The sequence below is a fragment of the Manihot esculenta genome, chromosome 17 (assembly GCF_001659605.2).
Source record: "Manihot esculenta cultivar AM560-2 chromosome 17, M.esculenta_v8, whole genome shotgun sequence".
In the NCBI taxonomy this organism is placed as follows: Eukaryota; Viridiplantae; Streptophyta; class Magnoliopsida; order Malpighiales; family Euphorbiaceae; genus Manihot; species Manihot esculenta.
In genome coordinates this window covers 29,728,857-29,741,371 of record NC_035177.2, presented here as the reverse complement: position 1 = coordinate 29,741,371, position 12,515 = coordinate 29,728,857, and the positions used below count along the sequence as shown (strand labels likewise).

The window sequence follows — 12,515 nt, the reverse complement described above, 5'->3', positions numbered from 1 at the left end:
TATGTTATAACCTCTATGTTCAGGTAGCACTAATGAAAATAATTAGCATTGATGATAGTAAGACTTATATGGAACCCACTATTATTAATAGCTACAATAAAATCTTTGTATGTACTACATAATAATTTTCCCTAAATCAAAGGCAGAGAGTGCCAAATTTTAGAACAATATATAATTGTTATAATTAATAAAAATTTATAAACTGTACTTTTATCACATAATAATAGTCGTACATTTATTATTTTTTTATACATTATATGTTTTATTACTTTTAAATAATTAAAAAAAAAAAGCTTAATAGGGTCCATACCATACTTTTTAGTAAATCTACCAATACATTTAATATATAATTTAAAGACATTAAACAAAATATATAATATGAAGATATCATAATAAAAACTAAAACATAAGAGACTAAAACATATTCCTGAAATGTAAAACTAACATTTAATAAAACTAACCTATTTTCTTTTTTAAATGGGAATTGGGGATTAGGGGAGTAGAACCTGAGACCTCTCAAATTTACTCAGATATACTTACCACCAAATTAAGCCTATGAGTACAATAAAACTAACCTTAATAAGCTATTAGACAATAAAAAAAAAGTATATTTTTTTAATTAATTAATGCTTTGGATAATAAAATATATTCAAATAATAATAACTAAAAAATTGATTACAAAGAGATAAAATAATTATAAATAAAATTTTACGTCACAAAAAATTAAGATTGTTGATATATTTTTATAATTGATAACAAAACTTTTTTTGAATGTGAAATTTAATGTGATTATGATTTTCAAAATTAAAGGAAAATTTAAGGGTTAATTTAAAAAATATATAAATAGCTACAACTTTAAATTACAACAAATACAACTTAAAAAATTAATTTGTAAAAGTGTTAATGAGTAATTTACTAATTTATTATTGGTTAGCTTTTAAAATGGTATTTAATTATCATCCTTTATTTATTTATAGTTAGCTATGCTCAGATCAAAAGAATTTGAAACAACTTTGATTTCATGTCCTCACAAGTTACGGCAACCCAACCTCCACCGCGAAGCTATAAAGGGTTATTGTATTTGGATGGCTAACTTCCGAACTTGATCCCAAAAATAACTCTCATTTTTCCCTTAAATTTTCTGCTTGGAGAATCTACTTTTTCACAATTTCATCTCACAATTCAACTATGGCCTTCACAAAACCCACCATCCTTCCTCTTATTTTTGCAGCCTTCATCATCTGTTTCTGCTCTTTTTCTTCATTGGCTGAGCTTCAACGTTTCCAGCAGCCATTGAAATCTGATGGTTCTCTTAGCTTCTTGGTGATTGGAGATTGGGGAAGAAGAGGACTTTTCAACCAATCTGAAGTTGCTTCACAGGTCCTCTCTTGTTTTTCTTTTTCTCTTTTACAACCATATATGAATTCTCTAATCTCCTGCTTTTACATCCATATATACAAGTTTTTAAGGATAAATTTTAATTTTGACTTTATAGTTTATCAAAATTATTTCTACAAATATTTTTTTTTGTTTTTTTGTATATTATAAAAAGAAAGTTGCTTCCACAACGATATGAATTATATAAGCTTTTTCTTCTTCAGCCATTTGAAATTATCTATTTCTTGACCCTAAGAGTGCAACAATTCTCTTCAATATTGAGTAACGTAGAAGAATTGGGTTTCTAAGGTTCTCTATTTAATTTTTTTTTTTTTTTTTTTTTTAGGAACACTGAATTCTGAAGAATTTCACATGACATTAATCATCATTTTTGATAAATGTATATATTTATATTTGGTAAAATGATTTTCAGATGGGAGTAATTGGAGAGGAACTAGACATAGATTTTGTGATATCTACTGGAGATAATTTTTACGAAGATGGCTTGACAGGAATTGATGATCCAAATTTTTATGAGTCTTTTACTAATATCTACACAGCCCCAAGCTTGCAAAAGCAATGGTACAGTGGTATGTTAATTCTCCAAAATTAATACAATTATTTATTATTCAATGCTTTGAGAAATATGAAACCATTTATTTAATTAATTTTTTCATTATTTTCTCTTCTGCAGTATTGGGTAACCATGATTACAGAGGTGATGTTGAAGCACAGTTGAATCCAATCCTAACACAAAAGGATAACAGATGGCTTTGCATGAGGTCATTTATAGTCAATGCAGGTAAATAAAAAAATAATAAGAAGAAGATACACAAGTCCTAATTTTTATTTATTTATTTTTTCTAAAAATTTAAATCCTGAAGCAACAAACTGCTTGAGATTTGTTCAGGGCATAATCGATATTAATTTTCATTTCTTTTTGTCTTATTTCTGTAGAAATTGTTGAAATTTTCTTTGTGGACACATCTCCATTTGTGAATGACTACTTCACAAACCCAGAACATAACTATGACTGGAAAGGTATTTCTCCTAGGGAGACTTACCTTGCAAATCTGTTGAAGGTAATGCTTCAAAATTCACATGCATATTTTATAAATTTACTAATAAATCCATATTTGATTTATTCCAAACAAAAATTTAAAAGCTATTCTAAAAAATTAAAGGGTAAATAAAACAAATAATTCAATGCACAACTGGGAAAGGTAATGATGGATTTGATTTCACCTCTGTAATAGGATGTGGATGCAGCACTGAGCAGCTCCACTGCAAAATGGAAATTTGTTGTTGGTCACCATGCCATCTTAAGTGCAGGACACCATGGAATCACAGTAGAGCTTCTACAGCAGCTTGTTCCAATTCTACAGGTAATTTAAAAATATATGAATCAGCCAGTAATTACCAAAAGAATATTGATGAACCTTGAAGTTGCCATTTTTTCTCAATTATTTTCCCAGGAACATAATGTTGATGCTTACATAAACGGGCATGATCACTGTATCCAACATATCAGCAGCAGTCACAGGTACAACCTATAGATTTCCACAAGAAACATCGTTAAAAAAGTTTATGCAACACAATAAATCAATTGTTTCTCAATGCAGCAACATTCAATTCATAACAAGTGGAGGCGGCTCAAAGGCCTGGAGGGGTGATATAAGGAAGTGGGATCCAGAGGAATTGATGTTATATTATGATGGCCAAGGATTTATGTCAGTGCAAATGACCGACTCCACGACCACTTTTGCATTCTATGATGCCTTTGGCAGTGTTTTGCACCAATGGAGCATATCCAAAGAGAGTCACTCAGCTGCATAAAGATGCAAGAATCGATAATTGCTAATAGGATTATACCATCACTATTATAAATAGAAAAAAAAAATGCAGGGCAGATGCAAATAAAAAAGAGAATTTGTAATGATCTTCAATAAACATAGGTGAACAACGCTTTTTAGGCTTCCATACTGATGTACAAATGTAAAAATTCATATTGGTAGTTGCAATTAGTTTTATTTAAAAATCTTTGATGATTTTACCTTTTTCTTTCTGCTGAAGCATTGCCTCTTTCCAGAGGATGGACTGTCGTGTGATTACGCATTCCATTTCAGAGCACAAGGAGAGATCCAATCATTGGATTGCTTTGAGTTTCAATCAACATGTAGAGCAATTTTACTCATTTTACGGATTCCACAAAAAATCAACATAAATAATTTGATCTTATGCTGTTTGAATTGTATAAGAAAATCCAACTTAGAGCAGAAATACATACATTAAGAATACGTAAAAGTGCAAGCGGAAGGAAATTGCCGAACAACAAAACCAGCCAATGGTGCAGCTCAAGTGACTAATGTTATAAACAACTTGAAATCCCTTGTCAAGAACCTTCAAATGGAACAATGTGTATAATTCCGTCTGTTCTCCAATATGGTAAGCTCAATAGTAACTCTTTGTGTAATTTATGTAAATAATCTTCCCATGCAATAATGGCAGCAGAAAAGTTTGCCCAATCAAAGGAACGTTCGGATTTCTGGTTGCCGTCGACACAGCTGAACACCAATTCCACCAGCTGACGATCCATCAAAACGAAAGACTTCAAAGCAATAATTTTCTCCCATTGTAAGAGACATTAAACGAATCGAGGAATACAAAATACGTAGGGGAGAAAAAAACAAAAAAAAAGAAAGAAAAATAGCGTAATGATGGAGCAACGGATAAACTCACAAAAGCAAAGAGATAAATATGATCACTTACCGTGAAGTTCCGTTGTTTCAGATAGGGCCTATTATCATCACTGTGCCATCCAATGCTGGCTCCTTTAGTCCAGCTGATTCAGAATCAGAAGGCAGCATATCGTCAGGACTCAGGATCAAATAAGCAAGATGAAGATTTATGATCAAGCAAGATTGCAACAATTGTTGTCTTAGAAAAATCCTAAAGCAAAAACCCAGTTTCCCAATTACACTGAAAATTATCAAAATCTATCCAAGTACGAATTCCAGGGAAAAAAAAAAACAAATCTGTGATCCATTGCAGCTGGATTAGTAGAATTAGAGTAAAGAGAAAAAGAAATACAAAACCAACCTAATCAAACCAGTGAATTCCACGAATAGCTCATACTAACAGCCAAAGAACTCCTCCACCTTCTCTTTCAACCTCTCTGTCATCGAAACGAAAAGAGTCAAAAAAAAAAAAAAAAAAAAAACAAGAGACCAAGGCATGAAGACTAACAGACCAGGAAAACAAAAGGAAAGAAAAATAACCTCGGATGGGAACGAAAGGGATGATAAAGTGGGACAATTCGTAGCGATGAGATGAGAGAGAGTGGTGGAGAAGACGTTGTGACGTACTGCTACTCTTATGAATGAATTCCAATTCCTTGCATTCATCGAGGGAAAGGAATTCATGGAGGATGAGACGAGGGTGCTTCGCGTCTTCCATAATTTTTATTTCTCAATCTACTGGTTAACTTCACTTGGGTGAGTTCTGTCTTCAAAGGAAAATAAATAAATAAAGCCGGGACTCCAGATGTTAATAAAACTCAAACACTAATCCTTCAATAATTTTTTAATAACAAATATTATTGTAAATAATTTTAATTTTTGAAATATAAAATTAATATTTTATAAGTATAAAAATTAATAATTAATAATTTTAATTTTCTTAAAAGCTAATTTCTATATTCTGCAAATATAAAAATTATAGAATTAAAAATTAATTTTATTATTAGGAGTCCGTCTAATTGTACAAGTATATAAATTTTTATATTTAATTAAAATTAAAAATTGATTTTTATACTTATGGAGTCTGTTTAAATTAATTTTTATAAGTATAAAAAATTTTATATTTATAGATTATTAATTTTATATTTTAAAATTAAAATTATTTATAATAATAATAATAATAATAATAATAAGAAGAAGATAAATAATGGATAAAATTTATAAATTCACTGATATTTAAGGATTAAAATAATATTTTTTAATTTTTATTATTAAAATAATGAAAGAAATTTATTAAAAAATAAAATATTAATAGATATTTTAATTACTAAAAAATATAAAACTTCTAGTTAATAATTAATTAAAAAATAATTTATATTTTTATTAACGATTTTATTAATAATTTTTATTGACCGAATGATGATTTTATTAAATGAAAATTAAGTTTACATACTAATTTTTATATAAAAATTAATGAATAACTATTTTATAAATTTTATCAAATATTGAATTTAAATATTTTTCATTGTCCGTAGTGCTATAGAGGGTTAGAAAATTAGAACTAAAGATTCGATCCATAAAAAACAAAAATAAGTCTAAACACCTAAATACATTAGATTATTTCAAATAACAAAAAATAAATTAAACTAAAACAATCAAATCAAATTAAAAAAAAATTAAAAATGAATAAATATGACATCAACCTCTATGCACCCACACAACCTCATTGGCACTAAACTCACCAATACACTATTTCAAAAGTTGAATACAAATATCGATTATCGAAGCACAAGTAAAAAGAGACATTCGCCATCAATAATAGCAAGAAAAGCAAAAGCAAACCAAACCAATATGCAATACAGGCAAATACACATTAAGCCTTTAAGTTTAAGGATCGAGCATTCATACAACAATAGAGGAGAGGATGTAGTAGAGCTCTGTCTATCAACGATATGTGGGAATGATGGTCGTTAGACATAGCGGTGCGATACTGAGATGCTAATGTCGTTGAAATCATAATCTTTCTTAGAAACCAATCGGAACACCCCTTTAAACTACAGTTTCGACATATTATCTCTCTCACAGCAAAAAGCTCTCAAACCTACACCAAATTAAAAGAAACAACAAAATGAACAATCGAAAAATTCAGACCAACCGCACTCTTGACTAGGAAAATTGGGGTCGAGAGGTCAAACAATAAGGGAAAAGGAAACAACTCACACACCCGTTGCATGTTACTCACCGATTGCTTCTTCTTTCTTTTTTGTCTTTTCTCTCTTCTTTTCTCCTTAAATAAATTTTAATTAATAATTTAAAATTATAAGATTTTAATTTTAATAATTGAATTTAAATAAATAAATTTATAGAACAATAAGAGTTTAAATTAAAATATACTTAATTTAATTAGACATTATGATATCATTATTTTTATATTAATTATTTTAATTAATATTTTTTTTATAAAAAAATAAGTTGAAGTGAATGAGTACTAAACAAAAACGATGTACGTATTACTTTTTAAAAAATCATTTAATATATATTATCTCATTATTTTCCATACCATGCAATCATAGTATGTATTGAAGGTTTAAAATCTCTGTGTTATTAACTTGATAACAGCGCAAAATGATACTAAGCATATCAAGATACTAGAAGATTGGGACCGCAGAAATCACCAAATCACCTGGTTTCGCAATATTGTTGTTCCTTCCCTCTATGAAGAGTTCGGATATTTTACAATGGCTAAAGAAATCTGGGACATGCTTAAACACCAATATGTAACTAATGATTTTGCTTTCTGCTATCATCTTCGCAGTACTTTGCCTCAAATGAACTAAGATTAAGGACAATCAATCTACGTTTTTTATGCTTAAATGAGATCTATTTGGGATCAAATTGCTCTTTCAGAACCTATTTGGAAGAATCCCATTGATGCACAAAAATTTTAAAAATATAGAAATAAAGACAGATTGATCCAATTTTTTATGGCTTCAAAAGATGAATTTGAATCCAGTTGGGCTTCTCTTCTCCATATGATTTTGTTGCCTACTCTTGATCAAGCTGTTTCACAACTGATTTTAGAAGAAACCTGTATTGGCTCTCTACACATTTAACGGACTGATATGGTTATGGCCGTTAGTAACACTTCTTCCAATATCATTGTTGTTGTTGCTCCTTCTCCAAAAATAGTCCTATAGAGTGTTGCTATTGCAAGAAGCCTTGACATCACATCTTTGATTGTCGCAAGTTGGCTCGTAAAAGATCTTTTGGGATCGATCAATCTAAATCAACCCAAAATTCACTCACTACTGCTTCAGTCACTCTGGAGACAGTACGGACATAGTGACCTTCAACTGTCATTCACCATCTTTTTCAATGCAAGATCTTCAAGACTTTTCCAACACCGATCTGTCGTTACTGGTAATCCTTTCTCACCTGCTATGTTTGTTATCATAAGTACAAATTTTTAGTTCTTTGACATTTCTTGCTTTAATCATATGACCTCCAATCCTGATTTATTCATCTCAAAACAATCCACCTCTTCTTTACCTAACATACATATTGCTGATGGTTCTCAAATGTCTATCACACATGTTGGTCATATCCATACTCCTTCTCTACCTCTCTTTAACACATATCTTGTTCCAAAACTTAGTCAATCTTTTATCTGTTGGTCAACTGTGTGATATGGGTTATGAGGTTCACTTTTCTTCTTCTAGTTGTGTTGTTCAAGATTCTCAAACAAAGCAGACCATTGGGACAGAGTGTAAAGTTGGCCATTTATTTGAGCTCAGTACTCTGAAAACGTATGCTTGCTCCACCACTGCTACTTCAGTTTCTCCTCCATCTCTATTGACTCTTTAGCATTCATGGTTAGGTCATATCTCCCTCAGCCATTTACAGTCTCTTATTTCCAAAGGATGTCCGGAAAATGTAAAATATGATATTATTGATTGTTATTCGTGTCAACTTGCTAAACAAACATCTTTGCCCTTTTCTCTTAGTGAGTCTATTTCTACAAAACCTTTTAATTTAATTCATTCAGACACTTGGAGCCCTGCTCCTATTCATACCTTTAGTTGTCGTCAATATTTTATTATTTTTTATTGATGATTACTCTCGATTTACTTGGATCTATCTCATGCATAATCGCTCTGAGTTACCTCCCATTTATTCTAGTTGTGCTCAAATGATTCAAATGCAATTTTCTTGTCATATTAAAATTCTTCAAACTGATAATGCAATGGAATACAAAGAGCAAAATCATCTTAAATTTCTCAAAAATCAAGCCACCATTTTACAACACTCTTGTCCAGGCACATCCTAGCAAAATGGTAGAGCTGAAAGGAAACATTGGCACATTCTAAAAACTATTCATGCCCTTCTCTTTTCTTCTTCATGTCCTGAACGTTTTTGGGGAGAAGTTGCTCTCACAACTATTCATATCAGCAATCGCTCTCACAACTATTCATATCAGCAATCACATTTCTTCACCTACTATTGGTAAGCAATCTCCCTATGAATGATTATTTGGAACCTCCCCAAATTATAGTCTTCTCAAAGTTTTTGGTTGTGTTTGCTTTGTTCATTTACAGCCAAATGAATATAATAAATTACAACCTCGATCCCGCCTGTGTTGTTTTCTTGGATACTCCATAGAACATAAGGGTTATCGATGTTTGGATCCCATCTCTCAAAGTCTTTGAATTTCTTGTCATGTTGTCTTTTGGAACGTCACAAGTTTTCAACTATGTCTTCCTTTTCAATTACTCCTTCTTTCTTTCCTAACCCTTCCATTGAGTTGTTTCCATATGATCTCCATAATTCTACAATAGGTACCTCTTTAGTTGAGCTCAATCAAGCACCTCTTATAACATCCTCTCCCAATATATCTGTTATGGATGAGGCTCCCCCTCCTTCCACCAGTCTTGTTCGTCGTTCCACTCGGGTGAGGGAAACTCCTACGTATCTTCATGACTACCACGAGGCTTGTACTAATCCTCTATGGCAGTAAGCCATGACTGAAGAATTGCAAGCATTGAAAAAAAAATGGCATTTGGGATTTAGTTGATTTACCCGCAGGAAAATCCTTGGTTGGCTATTAATGGATTTACAAGGTCAAGACTCGTTCCGATGGTACAATTAAATGTCACAAAGCATGACTTACTGCTAAAGAGTATACTCAAGAATACGACATTGATTATGAGAAGACATTTGCTCCAGTTGTTTACCTTACATCAATGCGCAACTTAATTGCTATCGTTGTTGCTAAGCAATGGTCCCTATCTTAAATGAATGACAAAAATGTTTTTCTTAACGGAGAAGTTTCTAAAAAAGTATACATTCAACCTCCAACAGGCTATGATCATCCACCAAATTAAAGCTTGTCATCTTCGAAAAGCCTTGTACGGTCTTAAACAAGCTCTCCGTGCTTGGTTTTCTAAGTTCAGTAATATTGTTACTCAACTTGATTTTCATCAAAGTTCTTATGGTTCTGCTTTATTCCTTTGAAAATCTGATAAAGGTATTATTCTGTTATTACTTTATTTTGATGATATGATCATCATTGTTGATGATGCGAATGGAATCACTGTACTCAAACACCATCTTTGTCAGTCTTTTGAAATGAAGGATTTTGGATTGTTGAGTTATTTTTTGGGTCTTGAGGTTACTCATTCTTCCAATGGTACTTATCTCTCCAAAGCTAAGTATGCATACAAACTCATTTCTAAGGTTGTTTTAATCGACAATAAAATCACCTCTCCTCCTCTAGAGCCAAATGTGTGTCTCGCTCCCACGGATGGCACTCTTCTGTCTGACGCTTGTCGATGCAAGCAATTAGTTGGAAGTCTTATTTATCTCACTGTTACTCGGCCTAACATATCACATGTTGTTCATGTAGTAAGTTAGTTTATGTTAGCCCTTCGTTCAACTCACTATGCATTTGTACTTCACATCCTTCGTTATGTCAAGGGTATTCTCTTTTATGGCTTATATTTCTCAAATCAGTCTTCCTTGCATCTATGAGCCTATGTTGATGCTGACTGTGCAGGTTATCCTAACGATCGATGATCTACTACTGGCTTTTGTTTCTTTCTAGGTGATTCTTTGATTTCTTGGTAAAGTAAGAAACAAACAGTAGTTTCTCGTTCGAGCACTGAAGCAGAATATTGTGCTTTAGCTAATGCCAGTGATGTACTCATTTGGTTGCGATGGTTACTTGCTGATTTGGGTATTGATCACTCTCTAGCCATAAATCTTTATTGTGATAATTAAAGTGCTATCCAAATCGCTGATAATGATGTGTTCCTTGACTCCTTAATGACGCTCCACTATTACCTTCCATCAAATGAGCCGAACTCATTGAGCGATGACTTGAATCACCTGTGGATGCTTCTCCTGTGATCATTGTTGCATGTATGAGTTCAAGGTGAGACGTTGTGCACATGGGAGGTCATATGGCTGGACGGAATGTCCATGCGCTCATCCTAGGGAGAAGGCTCGCCATCGAGATCCTCGTAGTACTTCGGTACGGCTTACCCAGATTTTCACAAGGGTGGGTGCAAGAAAGATCAGATGCAACTGCAGTTGCAATGATGTTGGAGGAGTCAGAGGAGGAAGCCGATGCTTTAATATGAGAGAAGTTATGGACCATCCATCGGCAGACGTTAGAGTATACTCCACAATGATCAACCGTCACAATTTTCTATATCCCACCACTACAATCTCGTAGATCTCACTGTAACGACCCGGAAATCCGACCCGTTACCGGCGCTAGGATCCAGATCGGCTTAAGGCCGCCGGGACCCGTAGCAAGCCTACATACCTCCTGTAAACCTGTGGAATCCCATACATAACAACATATACATGATCTGAAAAAAATTTTTCTTTTCTCTTATCCAAGCAAAACCTGTGCATGCACAAAATCATACATAAACCCCACACTGGAGTCCTCATCAAATACTCCAATGGGGTATCATCATCATACATATCAGCTTGGATAATTATGGTCATTAACATCATTACTCATTAAACATTCTGTACATAATGGGGATTCACACATCTCTAGGTCAAGCACTACTATAATCCTCAATACATCATCAAATCATTCATTACATTACATGGTCATAAATACTCATTACATCATGTTCATGTCCACTACTATCTATTACAACATACTTGACTTAACTTCACTCTAGCCGACTTCCTGATCTATCCTGTACCTGCAACTCTGGGGATAAAGGGAGTGGGGTGAGCTACTAGAGCCCAGTGAGCAGAATAATAAAACATCAATTTAAATCATGCTTTCATGTATGCGCCATAACACAAACATTTCACAACAAGGATGAACTTGTCACCATTTAGCCCCTATCTTTCTTACTTATACATGCCGGGGGCGTAGAGCCGTAGCAGGCACACCCGGACTTCCATAATCTGACATAGTGCCAGGGGCGTAGAGCCGTAGCAGGCACACCTGGACTCACATAGGCTATCATGACATGCAAGGGCTAATGGATCATTCAACATTCATCCACATCAACAACAAAGTATGCAATGCAGCATATTCGTGAATTCTAATGCAAACAACCTAATACATCTCATGGAATCCATGATGCGTGAATCATGCTAAAACATTTCATTAATTTGCTTTAAAGCTTAAAGTTCATTCCACTCACCTCTGGCTAGCTCTGAAGAGACTCTGAAGCAGCTGGCTCACTGCTGGGGGTCTCGGTTCCTCGGGTCCGAACCTACACAGGTGGACTCAAATGAGGGACCAAACATACCTGAATATGACTCTAATATACTCCCCAAAAGCCCCCTAAAACATCTTGAAAACATCACATGAAAACATGCAAGAAACGGCTGAATAGGGCACTTTCGGCGGCAGGTTCGGCGGCCGAAAGTCCTTCTGCAGCCGAAAGTCATGCAGGTTCGGCGGCACTTTCGGCGGCCGAACCTCCCAGACAGAGACGAAACTTGAGTTTCGGGGGCAGGCTTCGGCAGCCGAAACTGCCTCCACAAGGGGGTTCGGCGGCCGAAAGTCACTTCGGCGGCCGAACCTGAGTTTCTGCCGAAGGGCAGAAACTTGGCTCCCTTGTGTCCACAGCCTCCAAAACGCCTCAAAACATGCATAAACTTGTTTCTACACATGCATACACATCATACATCACACCTAGGGGTCTCAAACTATAATATACCCCAACTACAACACTTTAAACAACACATTTCCAACATACATTGTTCAAATCACAACATAAACCCATAAACCTAACAACAAGCCTAAACATGCATTCTACCCCATCAACTTGTATAAAACTTTCATAAAACATAAAAGAAGCATAGATCGAAGCTTACCTCTTGAAGATCGAGAGGAAGAACGACCCTAGCTCGGAAAATGGA

At 33.8% G+C, this 12,515-nt stretch overlaps 1 protein-coding gene and 1 pseudogene across 1 annotated transcript; one reads left to right on the top strand and one right to left on the bottom strand.

Annotated features, from left to right (window-relative positions):
• LOC110605425 overlaps positions 1-12,515 on the bottom strand; it is a 73,527-nt pseudogene that overhangs the window by 3,881 nt on the left and 57,131 nt on the right.
• LOC110605421 (purple acid phosphatase 3) lies at positions 1,189-3,213 on the top strand. Its single transcript, XM_021744012.2, has 7 exons — positions 1,189-1,380; positions 1,811-1,967; positions 2,072-2,179; positions 2,335-2,459; positions 2,634-2,762; positions 2,853-2,920; positions 3,000-3,213. Exons 1-7 carry the CDS (start codon positions 1,189-1,191, stop codon positions 3,211-3,213), a joined length of 993 nt encoding a protein of 330 aa, XP_021599704.2.